The following is a 26,861-nucleotide window of genomic DNA, read 5'->3' as shown; positions in this document are numbered from 1 at the left end:
CGATTTTAAAGAAGACTGCGCAAGCGGATTTGAAAAATCTTAATTGACAAAGTTAGCTCTTGGACGAATAAACAAATTGTTTATAACTTTTGAACCGCTCAACTACAAACGAAAGGAAAATCACTACAAACAATTACAAATGATTCTAAAGAAGACTGCGCAAGCAGATTTGCGATATCTTTAAAATTAACAAATTTACCTCTTGGACGAATAAACAATTGTTTATAACTTTTGAACCGCTCAACTACAAACAAAAATAAATCACTACAAACAATTACAAACGATTCTAAAGAAGACTGCGCAAGCGGATTTGAAAAATCTTAAAAATTGACAAATTAGCTCTTGGACGAATAAACAATTGTTTATAACTTTTGAACCGCTCAACTACAAACGAAAGGAAAATTACTACAAACAACTACAAACAATTTTAAAGAAGACTGCGCAAGCGGATTTGAAAAATCTTAAAAATTGACAAAGTTAGCTCTTGGACGAATAAACAAATTGTTTATAACTTTTGAACCGCTCAACTACAAACGAAAGGAAAATCACTACAAACAATTACAAATGATTCTAAAGAAGACTGCGCAAGCAGATTTGCGATATCTTTAAAATTAACAAATTTACCTCTTGGACGAATAAACAATTGTTTATAACTTTTGAACCGCTCAACTACAAACGAAAAGAAAATCACTACAAACAACTACAAACGATTCTAAAGAAGACTGCGCAAGCGGATTTGCGATATCACAATGTCGGGTGCGAATCATTAAAAAAATTGTTTTTATTTATTAATTGATAAAACTACAAACGAAATTATTGTTACTACAAACAACTACAAACAAAATGCTATCATTTTCCGTTTAAAAAAATTAATTTATAAAAAGTCGAGTGCTATTCACATAGCTCGTCGTGTGCGAATAATATTTTATTACTTTATCAATAGAATTTATTATTTAAATATTTGTAAATAAAATTTAAAAAAAATTGTTGTAAGAAATGATAACATTATTAATGCTATTATCACGATATTTGTCGAAATTATTCGAACGAGGAATAAAAGCGTGCAGGGATGAAAAGAGTTCGGACGCGTTACTATTGTCGCTTATATCGGACGAATAATCACTGAAATCGGCTGACCAGTGCTACTTTCTATCCCTGGTTAATCGCCAGACTCGGAAAAAATCACTTTCTCATTATTATTGCATATTATATGCGCGTATAATATGACTCATTTGAGCGAGATTTGTTAAATAATTTTGTCGAAACGCTCATATATACATGATGTCATATGATATAAAACTTTTTAGGGATAGAAAGTAGCACTGGTCAGCCGATTCAGTGATTATCCGACCGATATAAGCGACAATAGTAACGCGCCGGACTCTTTTCATCCCTGCACGCTTTTATTCCTCGTTCGAATAATTTTGACAAATATCGTGATAATAGCATTAATAATGTTATTATTTCTTACAATTTTTTTAAATTTTATTTACAAATATTTAAATAATAAATTCTATTGATAAAGTAATAAAATATTATTCGCACACGACGAGCTAGGTGAACTTAGCACCCAACTTTTTAAAAATTAATTTTTTAAAACGGAAAATGATAGCATTTCGTTTGTAGTTGTTTGTACTAACAATAATTTCGTTTGTAGTTTTATCAATTAATCAATAAAAAAAAATTTTTAAATGACCGCACCCGACATTGTGATATCGCAAATCCGCTTGCGCAGTCTTCTTTAGAATCGTTTGTAGTTGTTTGTAGTGATTTTCCTTTCGTTTGTAGTTGAGCGGTTCAAAAGTTATAAACAATTGTTTATTCGTCCAAAAGGTAAATTTGTTAATTTTAAAGATATCGCAAATCCGCTTGCGCAGTCTTCTTTAGAATCGTTTGTAGTTGTTTGTAATGAATTTTGTTTGTAGTTAAGCGGTTCGAAGTTATAAACAATTTGTTTATTCGTCCAAGAGCTAACTTTGTCAATTTTTAAGATTTTTCAAATCCGCTTGCGCAGTCTTCTTTAAAATCGTTTGTAGTTGTTTGTAGTGATTATCCTTTTGTTTGTAGTTGAGCGGTTCAAAAGTTATAAACAATTGTTTATTCATCCAATAGCTAACTTCGTCAATTTTTAAGATTTTTCAAATCCGTTTGCGCAGTCTTCTTTAGAATCGTTTGTAGTTGTTTGTAGTGATTTTCCTTTCGTTTGTAGTTGAGCGGTTCAAAAGTTATAAACAATTTGTTAACAAACGATTCTAAAGAAGACTGCGCAAGCGGATTTGAAAAATCTTAAAAATTGACGAAGTTAGCTATTGGACGAATAAACAATTGTTTATAACTTTTGAACCGCTCAACTACAAACGAAAGGAAAATCACTACAAACAACTACAAACAATTCTAAAGAAGACTGTGCAAGCGGATTTGCGATATCTCAATGTCGGGTGCGAGTCATTAAAAAAATTTTTTTAATTTATTAATTGATAAAACTACAAACGAAATTATTGTTACTACAAACAACTACGAACGAAATGCTATCATTTTCCGTTTTAAAAAATTAATTTTTAAAAAGTCGTATGCTAGGTTCACATAGCTAAATTGGATTCATATTATTTTAAATCTAATGCTTGTTTGCAGAATAAAATTTACTTTAGTTTTGAATAATATATATATATAAAATAAAATCTTAGAGAATATAATAAATATTTATATTAGTATAATAAGTAATTTATTGATTACAATTTTAGTAAATTAGTAAGCTATTATAACTATCCTTCTTGACATCTTTTATATCGAACTTTCTAAATATAAATATTTTATATATAATAAACTTTTCATTATTTAATTCATTAATGTCAATAAATCACACATGATACATGTTTTGCAACAATTTAAACTCATTCTTTTTAGTTAAATCATAATTATTAATTTTTTACAATTCTACAATTTATCAGAATGTAAAAAAATTGAAAAAGTAATAATAAATATTAATTTACTCTTCTTTTATAAATGTAATATATATAAATAAAATTAATATTTATTATTATTACTTTTTTCCAAATTTTTATGTTTCGGGAAAAGTGTAAAGTTGTATAATATTTATAAAACAATGATTATAATTTTATTAAATAACAAAAAATGAAATGAAACTATAATAATATATATGAGAGAGATATTAATAAGAAAACTGTAATAAACTGTAATACGTATGGCAGTATGGCATATGTGAATTATTTGCATTAATCAAATAAATTTTATTATATAGAATATTTAAATTTTAAAAGTTTTATACAAAGAATTAGATCACAAAATAAGAATCGCAACAGCTTATCAATCTGCTAAAATCGCAACTTATAAAATATTTATTATACTATTGTCTAATATATATTATTCGAAATAATTATTTAAAATGTCATTTTAAAAATTAATTATTAAAAATATCGAAATAATTTACAGAAATGCATATGCCTTAGTGCAAACTGAATATACATCAATAAGTTTCTTAATTCAGCTTCTTAACATTATTAATATTCAGCTCTTTTCGTGGAAACTTCCAGCAAAGTAAAAAATTAATGAAAAACAACTAACCAAAGTCAAGTACGAAACAAAATGTTTGCATGTACGTGTTGGGGGAGGAAGGGAAGTCGCAAATCGCATTAACATGTGGTGGTCTGCTATATACGGAAAAAGATAATCTGCAAGTCGTCGAACGGCATTGTCATAAGCGAAAATCAGTATTATACGCGCGATGGGAATAAAAATGCGAGCATTGGAGCCACCAACGTGCCACAATTTTGTAGGGTGAAATACTCCACAACACCCACTCTGGTCAATAGTTTTAACGCGCGAAAAATGTTAGGCCGCTTAAAATCGGCCGTGTACACGCGTAACACGCAGGCTGTGCCACGGCTCATCCGCGACAATAATCCTCGCGCGCGTGCATACGCATACACGCATCACGGCCATGAATATTTACATCGAATTCGGGTAGATCCGCCGCGCGCACAATCCCGGCGCTATTTATTATCCCCTAAAATTATAACATTCAACATCATCGACGCAAGCGCCGAGTACCCGTATAATCGAATCCCTCGTGTGTATATAAATATATAATCGTAACACGGAAGATGAACGCACGCGCGTGCACGCTCGTTGGCGCGAACACGAGTGTTCGCGATTCATGGGTTCACCCGATATTTCCGTGTATCGGCGGCAATTTACTGACGTACACGTGTCTGAAATTCGGTGATTGCACGTCGAACTGAATTTTCATTCCCCCAAGCCCAATGCTTAACCGCCGGCCATCCGCTCGTCCGATCCGGCTTGATCTGGCTCGGCAGAGGCGCGCGATCCGGCTTTCTCTCCTCTGATATGCAATAATGAAGTGGGTATGTAATTATGCAATGTAATACCCTGAGATTGTGCCTAATTCACGCTCGCGGCTCGTATATATGGCATCAACGACGAAATAATTTCGACAAATCCGGATACGGTTCGATGATCCGGGAATTTTCAACGAGAATCCGGGAAAGGAAGGGCTGCTCCCAAAGCATTATAAATTGTTTCCTAGCATGCGCATATAAAGATTTTTTTTATATATGTATATGTATATACATTTGCGTTTCTCTAACAATGGATGCGCGTAATACAAAGATGTATCTATTCTCTAACAAGCGCGATATGAAAGAAAAATGAACGGCGACTTTACATCTGACGGCGACTTTAAAGTTGCAAGACATGAAACCACTTTGATGGGTGAAACGCTCATGGGACTCACCGTCCGCGCGTCAGATATCGTCGGACCGAGGGTCATCCCAGGCGACTTCACTTTCCATCCGGATATGGGAAACTATGTTAGAAATACTGAACATCTTCGGACATTCTTCATCGTGTGGAAAATCAAGCTTTTCTTTTCTCTTCCTCCTCCTCGAATTGCGTACTTTCAAGCATTTCAATGATATCATCTTGGAGTTTTATACACGTCGCTTGAGCTTTACGTTATACTCAAATCACATCTCTTGTAAGATATTTTAATCAAAAGATGATTTAATTAAACTAACGTAATCATTAATTAAAAGAAAGAAAATTTAGCATCTATATTATTTTATATGCAATTTAATTAATTTATTTTAAAAGTAAAATTAATTTTAAGTCGCGTCTACGCGATTTCGAAATTTTTCGAACATGAAAAATTTAACATTTATTTCTCTGCCTTTCGAGCACAAATAATTACTAACAATAATTATTAATTGTTATTGAAGGGTTATTACTAATCGCAAGACTGCCATCGATCGATACAATTTACGCTCGGCAGGCGTGCAAGCGATGCCTACAAGTCTTCGAAGAACAAGGATAATGACACTGCAAGGAAGAGACGTGCAAGGAAATCCAGAGAGTTAATTAGAAAGTACTACTGTATCAGTCGGCGCAGTCGAGCCGCTTCCTGAAGAAAGAGAGAAAGAGAAGACCTGATGCAAGATGCACAAGACCTAAGAGGTATAATCGAGCTGTGTCTTATGAGAATCTTAATGTACACATTCGCGCGTCTTAAAGACGAAAGTTAGTTATCTGGGGTGTGTTGCCTCAACTTTTAATACAGAGAGTGTCTATAAACGCGATATTCGACGTCGCGTGTGTGATCCGTGAAGTGTTTATACCGAAATAATTCGTGAATCTTTTTTTATAATAAAGCGCGAGATTAATAGAAGAATGTACAGATGGTATTAAAGTTACTTATATCCAAATATAAATTTAATTTAAATATTATAAATTTGGTTTTACCTATTTATTGCGAATGTTCACATAACTTCTTATCAATCAATAAAAAAAGACTGTACTAAAGAAAACTATATTAAATTTATGCTATTTGAAAAAGCTTTATATTGGATAAATATGTAAAATGTTTTATAGAAAGCATGAAACATTTATTACTGCCTCTAATAAGTACGCGGTTTTCCGGAAACAAATTTTCCGCTGAATGAAACTAATATCTAACGAATAAAGTGTACCACATTTTTATTTCCGCATCGCTAAGTTATATCGTGTATCAACTTCGCGCAAAGTCACTCGAAAGTACAGATTTTCATTTAATGATATAGAATTTACAGCCAGCATTTACAGAAATAAAGAATTTAATGATACGCAAGCTATTATGTGGAAGCAGTTATAAAACTTAACCGTCTTTTAATCATCCGCTGCCTCACGAAGTGATATAATACGTCAAAGGACCGTGTGTTTAAATTTATTAAATGAGAGAAAATATACGATCAATGTTACACGAAGATTGGGGACAAATTTTTTTAAATTATTTGCTCTCTAGCAACTTTGAATAATTTCGTTAATATTTGTCCACGTTTTGTTATAATTATAAATCATGTCGCGACACGACGTTTATATCTTGTATTATTAATAAATAATACCTAAGCTACGAAATTTTAAATTTTTCGCGCAAATCCTTATTTTATACAGAATTCTAAAGTAGGCTACGTTTTCATCTTTCAAATGTGAAGGATACAATTTGCATCACTGTTTCTACAACACAATAATGTGGCAGTCGCATATTTAAATTAAAATCCAATTGAATAATTTACAAATTGCATATGAAAGATTCAATATTATAGTTTAATAAGCGAAAAATATATTGGTCGTATTCGAACGTCTCTTTGGCAAAAATCGCATGGCTGCGCAGCCAGCAGTTTTAATTTCACTTTGCCGAGATAGAGGCGGATAGTATCGACGAAAAAAGAAATGAGCATTCGCCCGTTTACCAACCCGCATATAGGTACCACCGACGATGGGTATACATGGATCTATTATTCATGCATGAATTTGAAACGCACGTTACACCAAATTGGTACCCTAAAGGGCTAACGTAGCATACTGAATATTACAGGCGGTTTTTAACATGGAAATCAATTCCGCGTATCAGATTCATACATAATAGATGTAAAGGAGTTGTTTCACGGAAAAAACCTATTCCACCGGCAAGTTTATGAAAAGCTATGCCGATAGTCCGATGAAAGGATCAACGGGGATAGCTATCGGATGCATTATATTACTTGTCATTACATTATGTATAGGCGGAATAAATATTACTATTATTTTTTAATATCGCTTCGCTCTGTGTATTAAATATACGTAATCAATACCTATACAATTCCGTAATTTTATATAATTTTTAGATAAATCGTAAAAATAAAGCAGAAGTAAAAATATAAAGCAAATTTTACAATTAATTAATTAATTAAATAAGTTATAAATATTGTTCACCTTATGATATATGTATATGTCATCCGAAATCTTTTTTCCTTCTTCTCTTCTCTTGTTCTCTTCCTTCATGGCACTTACTCGCGAAAATATGGTTAATTACGATCAAGCACTAATGAACAAAATATGATGATCGCGCAACACTTTGTATGATGTTAATCGCGCGACGCGCACTTTATTATATTGCAACGGAAAAGCAATTTTATTATTTTGCGTAATAGCATAAATGTGAAGAGAGATAAGATACAAGTTACAGATAAAGATAAAATCTGCAAACTGCAATACTCGAAAATATTATTAAATGTATCGACTACTGTTTGTATAACAAAATTCGATTGAATAAATTTCGCATCTTAACAATGCTGAACTTTTCCTCACAATAATTTAATTTACAAGCATTAAAAATATAATTAAATACTGTATTTTTTAATTAAACACGTTATGATTGCGACTTGATTCAGAGTCAATCAGTAGTTCGCGATTTTGTTAGTAACTGAAAAACGCGAAAATAACATTGATTCAAGATAATGGTAGCTAGTTAAAACGCAATAAATCATCAAAAATATGTACTATAATCGAAATTTAATATTGCAAGAATAGTAGATTTTCAAACGCGTGTGTGAATTCCATCACAAACAGACATATTATTAATAAACAATAATCGATATATTATGTCTTTTTGTTACTTGAATCAAATAGCTGCGATAATATTATGTTTATCGCCAGATAATCAATTGTCGGATTGTATGCGTTAAAAATCTATTATGTTTGTAATATTGAATTTTAAATATATATATTTTTTATGATGGATCGCGTCTTAACTCGCTATTAATTCGATACGCGTAGTATTATACAATATCAGGATGAAATCGATAATATTTTTTCCTCTCCATCATCTTATTTAGAGAGAAAACGGTAACAGATAAACGCGAAATTCTATTCACATCGATTTTCGCGCATAGATTATTTATCGGAATACAGTAGCGCGAATACTAATACAGGTAAAAATAAGAAATCTTTTTAGTCGATAAACTCGCCCCGGCCTGATACAACATATTACAAGATAAAAATATGCCAAAAGATATTAGTACGGATCGACTCGTATCAAATTGCGTTACAACATGTTTAATTAAAAAATAATTATAATAATTATAGGAAATAGGATCGCATTTTAAAATAGCATGGATTTTAATATTTATCAATATTGCGTAGCAAACAATTCAGAATTTATACATGATTGTAATTTGTTAAGACGCAAAATTTATTTGATCTTCTTTGTATGAATAGTCGACACATTTAACTATATTTTTGAATTTTATAGTTCACAGATATTTATCTTTAATTTTAACTTGTATATTTGTTCACTTATAGCATAAGGTAAAATTAACAAAATTGCCTGAAATATTGTACATCACAATATAATAAAGTGCACGTCGCGTAGAATTAACGTCGATATAAAATCTCGTGCAATCGTCATATTTTACTGATTAGCGCGCGATCGTAATTAATCGTGTTTTCGTGAGTGTCGTGTTAGTATCATAAAGAAGCAGTAGAGAGAACGAGAGAAGAAGGAAAGGCTCAAAATCTATACACAATAGCGGAGCAATTATGGAGTGAGTAATTTATAACTTATTTAATTTATTATTTGTTCTTTGAAAAATGAAGTGCTTTATTTATTTGCACGATAATTATCTTCTAAAATATTTTACATCATTGTATAATATATGTGTAAAGCATTCTACAATTTATTTTTTAAATATGTGTGATTTTATGAATTATTTGTTTAAACGACAAATAATAATAAAATATTTAATTGGCTGTGATAATTAATGTTTAAAATATTAATTATTTAGATACTATTTTATAAATAATTTGACTATATTACTCATATATTTTGTTGATCACATTGTTTTACTTCGTTGTTTTTTTTATGCCAAGTTTTTTTTTAAATTAAATGTTCGTTACTTCTAATTAATTCTATTGATTTTGTATTAAAATACATATATATATCAATATTCAAATAGAATGTACACAATCTGTATTTTATTGAATATAAAATTTATAAATTAATTTCGAAATATAATAATAAAAGAATTAAATATTATGTTATGCACCTAATTTTTTAGGAATAACTTTTAATTAGTGCAATTTCTTTTTCAATATCATAAATTTGACAGATTTAAATCATCAATAATAAAGCAATATTATTTTATATAAAATATTTTTCGATGCACACACTTGGCGCTTTTTATTCATCTTTTTTGAAAAGGTTTCTTGTGCTATCTCAAGGAACATAAAGCGCAAACGTAATCTCGATTGTATCCTTCCATTTCCATATTCCGGCCACTTTCCGACAAACGAGCTCTCGCAAATGTATATACTATTTAAACACAAAGCGCACACAAGGTGGCTAGTTGTTCTCTCAAAACATAATATATTGATATCATTCATCCTTCCTTAATAGGTATAATTATTTAAATAGTGTTTGTCTAATTTCTCTATATCTATTTCTTTCTCAGCCAGTCTACTTTCAGTAAATCTATCATTTACAGCTTCATGGAGAAGCTACAAAAGTTCATAAAAAAAAGATAAAAACATAAAGCGAAACTTTTCGTGCTACGTTTGCACAATAATTAGATTTCGAGGATTTAAACGATTTTGACACGGATGGTACGGAAAAAGTTTCAATCCGCCGCTTTCCGCAATTAAGCGTAGACATCCGCTGTCAGATACACTCACGTCGCTCGCGGTACTTCAAAACTCCAAATTCGTAAATCAACATGCACGATATTCGCGAAGAGTCGAATCGTTGAGCGGACGAAAAACGACTTGAGATTTCAATCTAAAAGGACATCGATCGCGTCGCGAGAAAAATTATAATGTAATCAAATGACCAATCTAGTAATATAGAGACAAGATATTCTTGCAACAATCAGTCGCATATTGATGACACGAAATCATAACAGACTGAGAACTCATTACCATTCGCGGTTAACGATTATCGAATATCGGAAATCTCATATTTACACCTACATGTAAACGCAGCAATGCACGCGAGAAAGCAAAAGAGAGGAAGCGAAATGCAGTTATACATATATGTATATATATAAAATAGGCTATGGATTATGTATAGACCTATATATATATATATATATATATATATATATATATATATATAACAATACATAACAATCGGACCAAAAGGAAATAGCTAGAAGCACTGACAAGGTATTTACAACCAAACTCGACTACAGTGTAATTGAAATGTCAATTTCGTATAACTGTATACTTTTGTAACTGTGACAGCGACGACGATTAGAATGACACAGATTGGATGAATATAAGAATATATAGTATGTCCTATTTTCTTCAAAAATGATAAAATTCGATAAATAATAAATATATTTTTAATGAGATTTTAGATTTATACATATAAATTTCTTTTTTTAATATTTAAATATTAGAAACGAGAGAATAAAGAAATATGTCACAGATAATATGAAAAAAATGTCCAAAATTTTGTTGCATTAACTGAGTTGATATAAAAAATTAAATATCTATTTAAATTTAAATTTAAAAAAATAAAATAAAATTGCACACACACAACATTCATAAAATATAATTAAATAAAATATGAGCTCAGTAAAAATTGCAATAATTTCATGTTTCTGGCAAATTCTTTGTGTACATGATAGACCTAGAAACGAAATATCGAAATTCGCGTGCTTCATGGCAACTCTCTTTCCAACACAACGAAGTAAAAGAAAAAGAAAAGAATAAAAGCAAACCGAGAGATCTATTGTTAGTTGCCGCGGGCGAAATGAGGTGGATCATCTTTCGGGCCAGTTAAAGTTTTTATCGTGGTCGACATGCCGACCATACGTCAGAACCCCGACGGGTTTCCCTCGGCGAGTTTCCCGTATTCGCGCGACGGCTATTTATAAAGAAAAATTACGCCCTCGAGATCGCGTAATAAGCTCTTACTGTAAATATATGCAACTGTCTGTCTGTCGACGACGATCCGCGCGGTTAATATCACGGGCCCTCCCGTTGCCACCCTCGCTTTTGCTCTTTACCGGATACGTTTCACGTATTTACTCATCCAGGGTAACGAACGAGCTGGTCCAGCTTTCCTGGAGACGAGAGCGCAAACGATTAATATCGACTTCATTATTAGCAGGCTCGTCCTAACAAAGAGTTATTTCCTCGTCACTATGACGCGCAGTTCGAAGAGGGATAACTGACTTTCTCCCCATTCTCCCCTGAACTTCTTTCGTCCTACCGTTTTGCGCGATCTCCTTTTCACCGTTCATTTCCTTCACGGAGATATCTTGTATTGATATTTACCCTCTTTTATTGCATCTCTTTGATAGCGTTGCGCGACGTGATTACCCTTGCAAAAGTAAAGCGCCGGTATTAAGCTCGTTAGTTCTATATCGAAGTTATGGATCTCGACGAATTATTATCTAGACAATTCCACCGCGAGAGAACCAGGACCTATGCGAGTCATGAAGAAAGCAGCTGATTTGCAATTCATACATTCAGCTAATTAACTCGCCCACTCATTATTCTAGTATAACTAATTAGAACCGAGAATTAATATTTTTATTAACACAAAGATGCTTTTTCTTTGTAAAAAAACTTTGATTGATTCTAAATTATAATTTTATTGACGAGATATTAAATACACAGAACTTCATAAAAAATGGAAATCAATCATGACGTAAAGGATAGAATTTTGTTTGCGCCCGATGCATTGCGTAGGTCGTTAATAATATTTTCCAATGCGGCCATTAATTAAAAATGCAAATAATTGCGGCTTAATTTAATTACGTATGTAAACGCGCATGGATTAAAATTACAGTTCCGACCGAGCTGATTAAAATTTTTTACGTCAAGCATATATAATAAATATTTTGTGCGAAATTGCGGCTCGTTTGCTTTAAACAAAAACAGATATCCCAGAAACAGGAATCCATTATATAATATTTTATAGCATTCACCGCACAATAATGATGCACGTCACGATACAATTCAGTTTTACAAAAGCGTTAAGATACACAGAGATCTCGATGTTTTACATTGCTAAATATTAATCAAGGGATAAAATATATAGAAAAAAATTATGTTGCGTGACATATTCGCGAATCTTCGCAGAAGCGTGAATTATTGCGTGCTTGCACGTGAATGGATCACTCGGAGAAAATAAAACCGACGACGGCCGAGTATCGCTTATTGATATGCCGGTTGACACACGGGTCCAATTTGGTTACCGGTGTCTGCGAATCGCCGAATATCATATACTCCATTGAAATTCCGGTATAGATATGAGACGCGTGATATCGCATTTGTCTCTCTGACTGTATTACCTAACACTCGCATTTTGGTGCCCGTTGTTCTCCCCTGAGAACGTGACTACGTAACAATAAAGCGCGGCGACTTTTGTTTTATCTAATGCTTATGACATCGTGGGTTTTTAAAAATGTGTGTATTAATAAAAACAACACAGAGAGACTTTTCTCTTAGAATTTACCCCAAAAATCATGGTAATCGTGGGACAATATGATATGGAAAGAATTTTATTTATGAGAGAATTTCTCTGATTAATATTTATCACAATAAAAATAATAATATCTATTACAATAAAATATAAAATGTTTGATTAATTTTACTATGCAGTTTAGTAAAATTAATCAAACATGTTTTATATTTTATTATGATAGATATTATTTTTATTGTGATATATATTAATCAGAGAAATTCTCATAAAATTCTTTCCATATCATATTGTCCCACGATTACCATGATTTTCAGGGTAAATTCTAAGAGAAAATTCTCTGAATGAACAAATAAATAAATAATAATAACTAGATCGTGCTATGAAGAAGAGAATTCGTTGTATGTATGTGCAATAATATATAAAATATATAATATTTTAAAGATAATTCTTAATAGTTGCAATTTTTATTTGCATATTTTTATAAAATCTTAAGAATTAAAAGTTCTTGCGTCATGATGTGTGTGTAATTAACGCGTAATTTGAGAAAAATTCCAAATATATTTAACATATACTATGGATCCCCGTTTTGTGCAATAGATTCTATAATATAAAACAGGATGGAGTAGATTCAACCCTTACCACATGACATTTCCGTCGAATGTTGCTTCGCGGAATACATGAAGGTGCATATGAAAGCATGTCTAGAGATGAATGTCAACGCGATTTATACTTTTGAGGAAAAGTTCCTCTTGCTATACATCATGGCTACACAATAGCTATTCTTATGTTAGATGTCCGTTAGACATTGCGTGTATATCTGTATTCGTATGTGTAAGCGCATAGCGAAAATATATACTGAAGATATGCATCAAGATTTTTATTGTCAAAACAAATAATCGTGAATAGATAAAGAGATCGCATCCCTTTAAAGATAATTCGCATTCCAGTCTCATGAGAACAAATTGAATGCGCTAATCGTCATTGTGACGACTATCAGCCGACATAGTATGTTTTCGCGTGCCGACAGGAGCGAATCATGGCGAACGATCGTAATTCTCTCCCATCTGCGGCAGAACGGGTCAGACGCGAACAGGGCGTAACAGCAAGAGGGTAGCGGGTAGAAAGGGGACGCCTTTCCCTGCTCCTATCTATCCTTTCTCTTCCCCCCGGGACTCTCACTACTTCCCTTCCGTTGCCTCTTTCGTAGGGCACAGTGGAAGCACCCGGCACCCAGGGGCAATTGAAACTCACGGCCATTTACTGCATTTCAATAATGGTTTCCCGTCTCTCTCTCTCTCTCACCCTTTGCACCCCTTTCCGCGCCTCTTACTGCATCGCCGCGTATCCTGCCTCTCCCTCATCCACCCCCTCGCCCCTCTACATTCCGTCCTGATCGTTTCCTCCTCTTTCCACGTACATGCAACACGAGAGAGCTCGGGTTCTGCACAGTCGATTTACTACGAGCTTTATGGTACACACTGTGTGCGAGAGCACGCAGAAGTACCCTACGGCTAACTATCCCGCATCTACCACAGGAGGGCAACTGTATTATTCCCCGTAAACTATCCCGGGCCACGCGCCCACGTATCAACGTACACGCGTAATGCAACCAACGATTTTTAGGCTCTCCTCCACGGAAAGCTCGTTGACGCGCATCGGGAAACATGCATTTCTGTCAAGGGTGAGAGAAGTGGAATCTGTCCGCAGTTCCGAATTCCGTTTCCTCTTCGTACTCGTTTTTGCATACTCGTAAAATAATATTCATAATGATGTACAAAATTGAACGTAGAAATGTGCTATTGTAATCTAATAAATTTATACAATATTATATAATTATATATATATATATATATATATATTATATAATTTATATAAAAATATATATATATTATTATATAAATTATAATTAATTATATTATTATATAATATATATATAATATTTATATATATCTACAAAACAGAGAAAATTTTCTGTGTGTGAGATTTTCTTCTTTGTAGGATATTAATATATTTCGAAAAAATATCGTAGATATTTAGATTTATAATAAGAAAAAATTAATGTAACACTCCCCGACGAAATTTTATATTTCAAATTATTATATATTTCGATACGCGTCGAATTTTTCAGATATTATGATCTATAGAAGAAAAAAAAACTAATAATATTTTCTTACAACTACTGTTCTATGTGTAGAAATAGCTTTTATACGTATAGTTTTCAGTTTCCGTCTATATTTATAAATCGCGTTTATCTTAAAAGCACGAGGTTGGCACAAATACTACTTGAAACAAATTTAGTTAACATAGAGAAAACATAGAAAAAATATTTTCAAATGCCAAGGAAAAAGATTGCAAAATGCAAGAGAAGATTCTGATGTGAAGATCTGATTTTTATTATATTTATCATTTTGTTTTAGCGTCTTTATATCCTTTTAAAAGTTGTTATTTAACCGGCTGTTAATTAAAATTCGGCCATGATTTTAAATACTTGGCTCACATTGACCATCTTATCTTTTAATTGAATGAATTCTAATTTAACCTGTCTATTATTCAATGTCGAGACAGCTGTTATTTATCTTTATATTTTTTCATTATCGTTACATATATGTTACATTGAGAGAATTTTCTCTTAGAATTTACCCTGAAAATTATGATAATCGTGGAACAATATGGTATGGAAAGAATTTTATGAGAATTTCTCTGATTAATATTTATCACAATAAAAATAATATCTATCACAATAAAATATAAAATATGTTTGATTAATTTTACTAAACTATATAGTAAAATTAATCAAACATATTTTATATTTTATTGTGAGAGATTTTTTATTGTGATAAATATTAATCAGAGAAATTCTCATAAAATTCTTTCCATACCATATTGTTCCACGATTATCATAATTTTCAGGTTAAATTTTAAGAGAAAATTCTCTCTGTATATATATATTAATTATTATATAAATTATAATTAATTATATTATATAAAATATATATACATATATTATATTTATATATATCTACAAAACAGAGAAAATTTTATCTTAGAATTTACCCTGACAATCTTGGTAATCGTGAGACTGTGGTATGGAAAGAATTTTATGAGAATTTCCCTGATTAATATTTATCACAATAAAAAATAATATCTATCACAATAAAATATAAAATATGTTTGATTAATTTTACTAAACTATATAATAAAATTAATCAAACATATTTTATATTTTATTGTGAGATATTTTTTATTGTGATAAATATTAATCAGAAAAATTCTCATAAAATTCTTTCCATATCATTTTGTCCTACAATTACCATGATTTTCAGAGTAAATTTTAAGAGAAAATTCTCTCTGTGTGTATATATATATATTAATTATTATATAAATTATAATTAATTATAATTATAATTATAATTAATTATATTATATAAAATATATATACATGTATTATATTTATATATATCTATATATTTTATATTATAACTTTATATATAATTTTCGAATTTATATAATTTTCATCAGAGAAATCAATTAAAATTGATAGCCAAACGAGAGTGAAATCTTTTACAAAAAGCTTCGTTATAAAAAGAGTCGGCAATTAACGATGGCGATAATCGTAAACCGCGAAATGAATATCGATTAAACGAGAGCATCACGTTCTGTAATACGAGATCATTTCAGAAACGGCATTCGGAGGCGAATAATTGAGATGGATATTGACTCATCGACGCGTCACATTTCCGTGGGCTCATTGCCGTCTGGTGTCGAGATATGTACGTTCGGGCGCGCACACATGCATACACATACACATACACACACATACACATAAATAGCTGTACCTACGATACGATATGTACGGTTCCAGTAAATTTGAAATCGGCCAAATTGCCCGCAGACACTGGATGAAACAAATTTTGCCCATTAGCAACCGACGGAGGATACGTGTCGCGCCGCAGTTGTTGTCGATACAAATATCTGTGCCCGCGAGATGCGACCATATTAATTCCCACCATAAATATGCGCATATGTGTGTGCGCGCGCGTGTATGCGTGAGCGGTAGAAAAAAAAGCTCGAATTTATTCCGCATACAGAATATCGCGACAAGTTACGGATATGAGTATGATATTTCGATGTTACAAATATTGCAAATATCACAAAATTGATTATCTATATAGATTTATCTGTACCTTAAACACAGAAGTGAAGGTGGCATTCGGCGCTCTCGAAGATCGCTTTGCTGGCGATTCCGAAGATCGTCGATTTCGCGTCCGAATTTAATTCCCGCGTCGATTCTTTTTAATGCTCTCTTTTCCTCGCGATGTCGGCTTTTCGTGCGTTGCATTTTTGCATACGTTCACACACTGGAAGGTACGAATACGTTTTAAAAATCGAGCAAATATCGCGCACACGAAACGTAGACGCGGCGAGCCGTTGGAATAAGAAAGCAAGCGTACCAACCTGCGCATGCGCCGCCACCCCCCTGCTGACGCGTACCTACGTAATTGCCGCGCGAAAAAACAAAAATTTCAAAACACGAGAGGTGTTACGAAAACAGCTGTTACCTGGGAGACGAATTCCCAGGGTGAGCTCTCGTATGCTCGCATCAACGAAAACGAAAGACATGTCAGCAGAGAGAGAGATGCATGTTTTACTGAAATTTAAATATAATAACTTGCGGCGGACAATCGTGTAATAAATAATATTTCCAAAATTATGGTAATCATGGGACAATATGATATGATAAGAATTTTATGAGAATTTCTCTGATTAATATTTGTCACAATAAAAATAATAATATCTATCACAATAAAATATAAAATACGTTTGATTAATTTTACTATGCAGTTTAGTAAAATTAATCAAACATGTTTTATATTTTATTGTGATAGATATTATTATTTTTATTGTGACAAAAATATTAATTAGAGAACTTCTCATAAAATTCTTTCCATACCATCGTATTGTCCCATGATTACCATGATTCTCAGGGTAAATTCTAAGATAAAATTCCCTGTGTATAAATTATAAATTAAAACATTAAATTATATATAAATTTAATAAATTTCATAATTTATATATAAATTATACATAAATTCTTTAAATCGCCCACACGCGTTTTCATAGAAAATCACTAGTGCTTGACAATAGCTATTATTTTTTCACGATCATCATTTATATATATTTGAGAAGTTATATATACATTGTCTCTTAATATATGCGCCCTCCGTGTAATACGATATACGTGTTTATATGTATATAGAGTGCTTGCATACAGCCGCGGGGAGAAGAGAGTCCCAACCTTATGTACGCAACTCGTAACGGCGGTATTTCCGTTCGTCAAATAACAAGTTGTATACATTCGGAGCCCAATCACGCGTATTATCCAGTATTCTACGAACCGCCTCGTACTTCGACAATTCGAAACATCGACAAACTCGCGTTCCATACCGGGTGAATCAGACAAGATGCATCCAAATTCGACTATTATTGTCCGAGACATATAGCTCTTTCAATAATTTATGCGTTTCAGATTGACAACAACAACAGTAGTTATAAAAGTACAAAACAATATAAATACATCGCATTTTAAAAAGTTATTGCAAGTTAACATTCTATTCTACTTTAAAGAGAAATTGGAATTTAAATTTAAAAAAAAAAAAAAAATTTCTTTACTTTTAAATGTTGTGTTTTTTTATATAACTAAATATCGTTCTAATCATTTGTACAGTAAACTCGGAATTTTCGGAGCATCTTCCTGGTTCACCTTGTATGTACGTTTTCCACACGTGCACGTACGATGCGCCCTTCGAATTTTCAATCCATGTTTGCCAAGGCACGTCCGAACGATAGACCCAGCCTGCGAGAAGAACGACGACAGGTTCACTAGATCGTTATCGATGTCGGGATATATATATGTCGATGGATCCACCGCCGGGGAATGAGAGGGATATCGCAAGAGCAGCGCAGTCGTGTACGTATGTATGTATGTATCTGTGTGCACGATTCGGGAAGGGTCTAATAGACGATGTAATCGACATCCTACGCGTGTAGCACCGTGTGTACATACAACGGATTGTTTAATGCGGAACATGTGTTAGGTGATCGAATTCTGCAGCGTGAATTCCGCGTCAAGCCGCTCTTTTCCCCGCTATTATGCTGATATAGGGGAGAAGAGAGAAAAAAAATATATTTTTTGTGCGATTTTTAGTTGGAACCCGTAATATATGGTAATATGCAATCACTGAAATTTTAATTCTAATTTAAAAACTGTTGATATGGGATCGAGTCTCATGCGCAATATAAATGTAAATGTATGTTATCGATTACTGTTACAAAGTAAAAATATTTAATATTACTCTTATTATATATTAATTATCATGCTATTGTAAGACCAGAATTAAAGCAAATGCTGCAAATTGGCACGATGCATTTTATGAATCTGAATTCTAGCGATATAAAATTTTCACGTAGCAAAATTTGCATCTAATCATGAAAAATTACGCGCGTCATAATATTTTGAAATTTAGTTGGAAATTTTGGATAATTTCTGGAAGAGACAGGAAAATAAATACATTATCATATAATTTATATTAATTATACGATAGTGTAATTGTATACAATTTATTGACGAAAAGTCCCGTCGCACAGTTACTCAAGTATACAGAATCATATAAAATAAAAGTTAAGCTTACCGCTATTACTGAAGTCCCTTCTTACATTTTTCTTTTTGCTTTTATTTGTTTCCTGCGATCTTTACCTAATCTTGATTTTCCCTTCTGTGGTCGTTTGTATTCGGAAACATCGGCCGAGCTGCTTCTCGTGTTCCATTTACTACCACGTTTCTTGCCTCCATAACCGTATTTATCAGCCTTCGATTTTGCTTTCATTTGTGCCTTTAGATTCATTTTACGATTTGGTTGTTTATTTTGCGGTTTCTTCTTATCTTCCAAGAAATTAAGATCCTGCCTTATACCTTTACGATACTTTTTTACTTCTTCCAGCATTTTCTTCTTTTCTGCATGTTTTTGCAAAGTTGCCTCTACTTGCATTTGCTTGGCCACTTTCTTTTGTTGCCTCAATTGTCTCACCTTCTCCGATCTTTGTGCTACTACTTGTTTCTTCATCAAATTTTCTCGCACTTTCTGCATATGATCATCAGACTTAGCCATCTCGGCAAAGTAATCGTCTGGCCTAAATGTTGATACGCCAAGTTTCTTTAATCTAGCAATACCATCCATAACAGCACCCTGAGCTTGTCGATGAAACATGGTTTCTCTGCGAAAGTCATTTAAAACAGGATCTTGAGACAATTCGTATTGAGGCAACTTCTTGTTTCCTTGCAACTGTTTGGCCCGTCTCACTTCTTGCTCCTGCATTTGAAGAGCTAACTCTGGTGCCAATGGTGCTGGGGCATTTACCATATCTAGTCTTTCAACCCATGGCAAGTTTAGCTTTATATCACTCAACTTTTGTTTCATGAGACCCTGAAATTTGTTTACAGAAAAAATTAGGTTAGGGTTAGAAAATCATTCCAAAATATTATATTCCTCGACAACAAAATAACTACTTACCACACAGTTTTTGAACTGCTTCTTATTCGTTTCGACCACAGCATTGAGACCCGGTTTCAATGATCCTTTTGCGAAGGCCTCCTGCAGCTGAGGATATAAATAAAAGATTAGAAATTAAAATAGGCACGCAATAATCTTGAACACAAAAGGAAATTATATTTTTTACCTCTTCATCAGACGAATTGTATTCCGATTCGGACGTATCTGAAGACCTCTTTCTGTAAAAAAAAAAAAAAAGAAAAAAAAGGAAAGTTAATTAATACTGTGTGCAATCTAACTCTTAAATTTAATAGCGTGCGAGCGTTACGAAAAAAATCTCTTGAAATATCTCTTCAACTATATTTATAATTAAGACTATCTATAAAGCCGTTATTGATTTCAAAATTTATTTCATCGATAAATGTTTTTGCGAAGAAAAAAATATGCAACATGTTTGTGAGACACACACGTGTTCTCTCATCTCTGCTCTGCGTGTTATTGCGTGATATTATTATCATTTCGCGAATTATATATACAATAAGTATAAAAGAATGCGAAAAATTGAGAGTTAAGTACGAATAATTAAACAATTACCGATTCCGAGTTGGCGATGAAATATCCATGATTTATCATTTATCTCACTTGTCTGTTATTCTTGCGATTTCCCAGCTACTAACACACCGTCAACCGTTATAATGGGATCTATAAACGAAAGTCTAATTGCGGCTCCTGATTGGTTAGCGTAGTAAGCTGGGAAACGAACCAATCAATCGCGACGCTCCGCGCCTGCGCAATGCCTATATATATATATATATATATATATATTCACCGAAGTTTCCCATCTCATATATGCTATATTCGATGCCAGTGTGAGAGTCTAGCGGCTAGCGTGTCGCAGCTGGCCGGATGACAACGACGTAACATCATGGCGGACAACGATAAAAAGCCGATGTCACGTTTAATGAAACTCGCGAACAAATTTAACTGCTTCTACCTGTCAGGTAAGCGAAAACGATGAGTCGCGCCTGCAGTGCTCCGTATTATCTCAATCGACGCGTCTCCCGGTCGCATGATCGATAAGAATGCGCGGCTGCCGTTCGTGCGGGCCAACAAGAATATTGATTTCGAGTGTTATGTGTATTTGTCGTTCGCGTTTCGGAGCAAAATAGTGAAAAAAAACATGCAAATACATATCGTGTCGCGCGATTATCGTGCGCGTTTTTGTTGTGTTTCGGATCATCGACCAGGGTTATCAGTTTCTCTCGAAAAAAACAACATAGTCTTCCTAAAATCGCTCTTGACTTTTTTTTTTTGTAATGGCAGATATAACTAATACTTGTTTTAAGGATGGAAACAGCGTTATACATCGAAAAACTTTGCAATTTGTAGCGTTTTTCAGGGAAGGTACAACTATTTGAGTAAATTTACATTTAAAATTTTGTAAAATACATAATAAATACATAAATTTATCATCTAAGATACACTGTTCTTTAAAAACTATTTTCTAAATAGCATTCAGTGCTTTTTATGTAACTAATAGATTTTAGTAATATATATTTTATGCCAGAATCATAATTAATATGAAATTTATATCAATCGCAAAAATACATTTGTTCTTTAGGTCTACATGCAGGAGAATGCAGAGCTTTTGTTGTCGATGGACAACAAATTGGTCTTGTGCGTCCAGATGTAATGAAAGAAATATTAAATTACCCTCAAGTGAGTGTGTGTTTGTTCTTTTCTTTATAACAATATAATTTATACATTTATATTTATTGCAACATTGATTCAAAGGTATTTCAAGTACATCCCGAATATGTACAATTAAATCCAGCATTTCGGGATTATGCTGAAAGAAGCGCCCGTGTCGATGAAGTATTAAGAGAATGGAAAGCAGGTGGAAAATTTGTAACACTACGAGGCTGGAGGGAGGAATGTCATGAAGTGCGTGCTCAGTTCAATACATTACCGCTGTTTAAGATGGATCGCTCAGCTACATGTATGTATAAGAAAAAGATAGCTACTTTATTTATTTATTTATTATATGATAATTGGAAGAATCATGAATAATTATCTATGTTTTATGTGTGTCATACAACGTTATGTTTTATCTATGTTTTATGTATTTTTTTAAATAATAGGTTTATTTGGAATTCGGAAATATGGAGTCGATATAAATGGCTATGTTATGGATCCCGTTAAAGGCTTATCAATATGGTTACAAAAACGTAGTCCTAATAAACAAACATGGCCAGCATATTGGGATAGCATGGTGAGCGGTGGATTGAGTGTTGGTTATGGCATAAATGAAACTGCAATAAAAGAGGCTGGCGAGGAAGCTGGTATTCCAAATAATCTTATTGCAAAGCTAAAGAGTGCTGGTTGTGTGTCGTTCTTTTTCGAAAGTGAAAGGGGTTTGTTTCCCAACACGGAATTTGTATATGATCTTGAATTGCCACCTGATTTCGTACCAAACAACAGCGATGGGGAAGTAGAAACCTTCGAATTACTCCCTGTTAGTGAATGCTTAGAGAGGATACTTTCTCCACATTTCAAGACTACATCTGTACCAGTTGCTCTTGACTTCTTAATTAGACATGGATACATCACAGCGGAAAATGGTAAAATTTCATTTGATTCCATATATTTTGTTTAAAAAATTTTTAAATATGCAAAAAGCGTTGTATGACATTGATTTATTGATACACTTTTGTTACAGAGCCTAACTTTATAAAGATTGTGGAGTTACTTCATGTACCTCTGCAGACTATGTACAATCATCGACACAAAACTAGTAATAGAATGGCCAATGGTGAAGCAATTGAAGTTTTAGAAAAAGTTTAAATTACTTTTAATTTATACTAAGCTATGAATTGAAAGGCTATGAATTGAATGAAATTATTTCTTTTCTTTGTTTCTTCATTGGACATTGACAATTATTGACAAATTTTATATTAAAAACAATTGTATAATATAAGACTTAAGCTTTTTATAAATTATCCGCTTATAGATAAAGTATTTCTATTATTGAGTTGAATATATTTCTGCATTCATTTTACTATATTGTTTTAGTTGCATACTTGTATTAACAACGAAAAAAGGAAACGCTTTTTAATACGCTTCATTAACTTCATTGATTAAGATTTTTATAACGTGTTTTTCCCTTATTTATACAATTTTGTGATTTATAAAAAAGAGAAAAATACAAATTTTTACGAACTTTTGTATGATAAACTAAAGAGTTATTAATGTTTATAGTAATGTGATTTGATTGATAGAGAATTATTAAGATTATTTCTTCCATCTATATAGTTTTTTCTCTTTTTTCTACAATTTCTAAATTTGGTTGTACAAGTAGTTAAGTATTATATTGAGATATTTTTTCAGCCTAATCTGCCATTCTTACGTTTAGCATAACAAAATTGTATGCCAATTATATCAATATTGTGCTTGTCAACTGAACAGATGCATTATAATAAAAGCAAATGACATTTTAATGAAAATAACTTGACATATATTAAAATCAAACCAAAAGTATTATAGATGCTGCATTCCAGAGAATAAGTTTACAGATAGGATTGCATCTAAGGACTAAGAAGTAACAAGTTTTTTTCTAATCATTATAATCTTCGTGTGTATATATATATATATATATATATATATATACATACAAAGAAAAATTTTCAATGCAAAATTCTGACAGTCCGTAACATTAAAAGTATTCGCATTATAAACATGAAAATGTACAGCGTTTTATAAATTATCCGCGTACTCTTTTACTATGTTAAAAATTTACAGTGGTATTATGTGCTGAATATGTGTCCAATTGGATTTTATTATTAAACGAAAAGATGCTCTTGAACATTTAACATTTTCACTTACTAGTTTTTTTAAAGAAATATTTAAGTATTATTATAAGCTGATGTTTCACAAATTTTATTAAATGTTAAGTATTTCCAATATGTTTAAATACCATTTACATTTACAGAGACTGTACAAGTGGGAAGCACAAATTTAATAATTAATATATATGCATTTTTGTTTCAGATAAGATCATTACTGATATAAATAATTACACTGTATTATTACATTTATTCTTATGATATTTTAAGGCGAATAGATATTATTGCATTTGGGCTATATTTTAATTGTATATAGTATTTATTTATAATTCTAATTTTTATTTCTACAATAGCAGTGTTTATCGAGTTGTACATTGCGCATTAATACTATATTATTACTTTATATAGATGCATCAGTAACAATTTATTATTAACGCCATTCATGTGATATACTTTACACTGCATTTTAAAAAATTGTTATATATATATATACATACACCTTATATAAAAAAAGAGTATAAATACTTATCCATATTATAAAATAATCTGTTTATATTCTTGTTAAATTTATGATTACGAAAATCGCATTACGTATATGAGTGTAAAATTTGATATTGTATTCGTTAAAATATCACAGTTATGGTAAAATATTAATCTTATATATAAATTATTGCGTTTACACGCACAAGATATGGGCTTGTGGTATTTGTACCATGTCAAAAAAAGGTACTTGTATTATGTCAAAAAAATTTACAAACAAAAGTTTAAGAAAGTATGAGTTTCAAACAGTTAAAAAATTTTTGTACAATATATAATAGAGTATTCCGTAGAATAGTTATATATTTGAATCTTTTAAAATTGAATTTGGTACTCTCACATATATGCCGATGAATTGACATTGTGGTAATTATAGAATCGTTAGTTTAACAAGTTTTTGCAGTCAAATCCTATAAAAACTACTGAACTGCGCGTGATAGATTTCATAAGTTTAATACTTTTGTAATGACGATAATGTAATCATACACTAGTCACACTCATCTTTATGATTCTTCTTTTTTCTCTACCATTAATCTGGTCATCAGACACAATATTTGTGATATATTTACTTTCAGTGAGATTTCGTTTCCTATTATGATTTTGTTTTATGATAGGGATAAGACACTGATTAATATGCGGACTGCATGAATTAAAATAGTTTTACATTACATGATCAAACATACATAACACATATATATTGATCTATCATTTAGTTCTGATGCAAACAGTAAGGAATTGCGCATTTAAAATGGAAATGGTTACGTCTCGATTAACAAAATGAAACTACTTTAATTGCAGATTGTTATGCGAAATATGAATTTGCAATGATTTTGTGCATACACATACTTTTGTAATTTTAAGTGATTATTCATATGCGATTATATACATATAATATACTAATTAGCTTGTGCATACTATTTAGCTTTTATATTCTTTGCTGCAGCCTAAGTATGTATTGATTGTAAGAAAAAATACCAGAGAACTCGCGAACCGCCAAAACAAATTGATGCAAAACCAATTTTTTTATAATTAATATAGATTGATAAGCGTGCAATGCAGTTTGGTGAGAAAGAGACAAGCGGTTTCACCTCCTGGATTATCACATAAAAAGGCAAAACTTCTTTGCAATAGGCACGACCGATTAACATCGGTAGCATCGAAAAAAAAATGTATAGATATTCTGAGAAAATTTTTTTCTAAGTGATTTATTATTTTGAATATAATTGCTTATTTCTCTCTAAGTATATTTTTCTTTATTTCACGCTCGTCACTTTTAATTTTAACAGATAATATTGATCGATTTAGAAAATTCAATAAATAAAAAAATTTAGTATTTATTTAATTATTTAATTTTTAATATTATATATATCTTAAATATATATGTTAATATATATTAAATTGAAAAATTCGGTCGTGCCTAACTTCCAATAAAGTTATAAAAAGACATAATAAACTTTTATTTTTACTTGAATGTTTTAAATATTTTAATTTAATTTACATTTGCATTTATTACACAACATGCAAGTTTTGATAAAAAATAATACAACGACAGACATATGAATATATTAATACAAAACTGAAACTAATACAATAACGCAATTAATGTTCTGGCGCAAAAAAACAGTGATTTTTCCAAGACTAGTTAGTTTTTAATTTTAAAGCCATCATATATATAATGTACCTTTTTTCGTATATATATATTTTTGAGAAGAGATTTGTAAACTGAATATGACGGATTTGATAAACTCCGATTATATGTTACTATTCCATATGCTCTTATTCTTTTACAGATAAAAATTGTATGAAGATGTGAATTGTTAAGTTCTATTAAAATACTTTAATGTTAGTAAAAATTTTGATGATAACATCAATTACATCGAAGATGTAGCTAAAAATTGTAAGTGTGTAGTTCTATATATAGGATCAGATAATTGTACTTACATAAACAATGAGAAGTATTTTGATTGGCCTTATTATTACATATAATTCTTATCATTTATTATTACACATTAATTGTGTTACTTAACGCCTAAAGAGTTTTTTTGCAAACCTAGTGAATTTTTATAATTTATTTTATTTTATTTAATTATTTTCACAATACACATGAAACATACATTAACTAATATTGATGTGACATAGTCACGTGTATCAACAACACATGTGATAAAATAATAT

General features: G+C 31.6%; 3 protein-coding genes across 5 annotated transcripts in view; 1 reads left to right on the top strand and 2 right to left on the bottom strand.

Moving 5' to 3' along the window:
- LOC145939027 (uncharacterized) overlaps positions 1-17,118 on the bottom strand; it is a 300,920-nt gene extending 283,802 nt beyond the window's left edge. Inside the window, exon 1 of the mRNA XM_083043056.1 lies at positions 16,945-17,118. The gene's annotated coding sequence lies outside the window, so the exon portion shown is untranslated. The remainder of the gene's footprint in view (positions 1-16,944) is intronic.
- A 1,338-nt stretch (positions 17,119-18,456) lies between these two features.
- Positions 18,457-21,009, bottom strand: LOC145939030 (putative rRNA-processing protein EBP2 homolog). 2 transcript variants are annotated; one of them, XM_083043066.1, is made up of 5 exons: positions 20,902-21,009; positions 20,495-20,546; positions 20,329-20,415; positions 19,450-20,241; positions 18,457-18,614 (listed from the first exon to the last, which is right to left on the bottom strand). In XM_083043066.1, exons 1-4 carry the CDS (start codon positions 20,928-20,930, stop codon positions 19,471-19,473), a joined length of 939 nt encoding a protein of 312 aa, XP_082899192.1. In that variant the 5' UTR covers positions 20,931-21,009; the 3' UTR covers positions 18,457-18,614; positions 19,450-19,470. The 2 variants fall into 2 exon arrangements, with proteins under 2 accessions (XP_082899192.1, XP_082899191.1); XM_083043065.1 differs by lacking the exon at positions 18,457-18,614 and having other exon boundaries at positions 19,365-20,241.
- Positions 21,010-21,174: 165 nt separating this feature from the next.
- On the top strand, positions 21,175-26,644 carry LOC145939029 (uncharacterized). Of its 2 annotated transcripts, none has more exons than XM_083043064.1 (5): positions 21,175-21,308; positions 21,929-22,026; positions 22,102-22,306; positions 22,449-22,928; positions 23,027-26,644. In XM_083043064.1, exons 1-5 carry the CDS (start codon positions 21,233-21,235, stop codon positions 23,149-23,151), a joined length of 984 nt encoding a protein of 327 aa, XP_082899190.1. In that variant the 5' UTR covers positions 21,175-21,232; the 3' UTR covers positions 23,152-26,644. The 2 variants fall into 2 exon arrangements, with proteins under 2 accessions (XP_082899190.1, XP_082899189.1); XM_083043063.1 differs by having other exon boundaries at positions 21,193-21,711.
- Positions 26,645-26,861: the final 217 nt, after the last annotated feature.

The sequence above is a fragment of the Prenolepis imparis genome, unplaced genomic scaffold, assembly GCF_030444845.1.
Source record: "Prenolepis imparis isolate NDT839.2.m4 unplaced genomic scaffold, iyPreImpa1.0 SCAF_7, whole genome shotgun sequence".
Lineage (NCBI taxonomy): Eukaryota > Metazoa > Arthropoda > Insecta > Hymenoptera > Formicidae > Prenolepis > Prenolepis imparis.
This window is presented reverse-complemented; position numbering and strand designations above follow the sequence as displayed.

What these genes read in the sequence shown, in the direction of transcription:
- LOC145939029 (XM_083043063.1), top strand. Translation starts at nt 21,624, where the DNA reads ATGGCAGATATAACTAATACTTGTTTTAAGGATGGAAACAGCGTTATA. An exon ending in TGTAGCGTTTTTCAGGGAAG is followed by an intron (nt 21,712 to 21,928) that starts GTACAACTATTT and finishes TTTGTTCTTTAG; the next exon opens with GTCTACATGCAGGAGAATGC. An exon ending in ATACATCACAGCGGAAAATG is followed by an intron (nt 22,929 to 23,026) that starts GTAAAATTTCAT and finishes CTTTTGTTACAG; the next exon opens with AGCCTAACTTTATAAAGATT.
- LOC145939030 (XM_083043066.1), bottom strand. Translation starts at nt 20,930, where the DNA reads ATGGATATTTCATCGCCAACTCGGAATCG. An exon ending in TCATCGCCAACTCGGAATCG is followed by an intron (nt 20,547 to 20,901) that starts GTAATTGTTTAA and finishes TTTTTTTTACAG; the next exon opens with AAAGAGGTCTTCAGATACGT. An exon ending in AGCAGTTCAAAAACTGTGTG is followed by an intron (nt 20,242 to 20,328) that starts GTAAGTAGTTAT and finishes AACAAATTTCAG; the next exon opens with GGTCTCATGAAACAAAAGTT.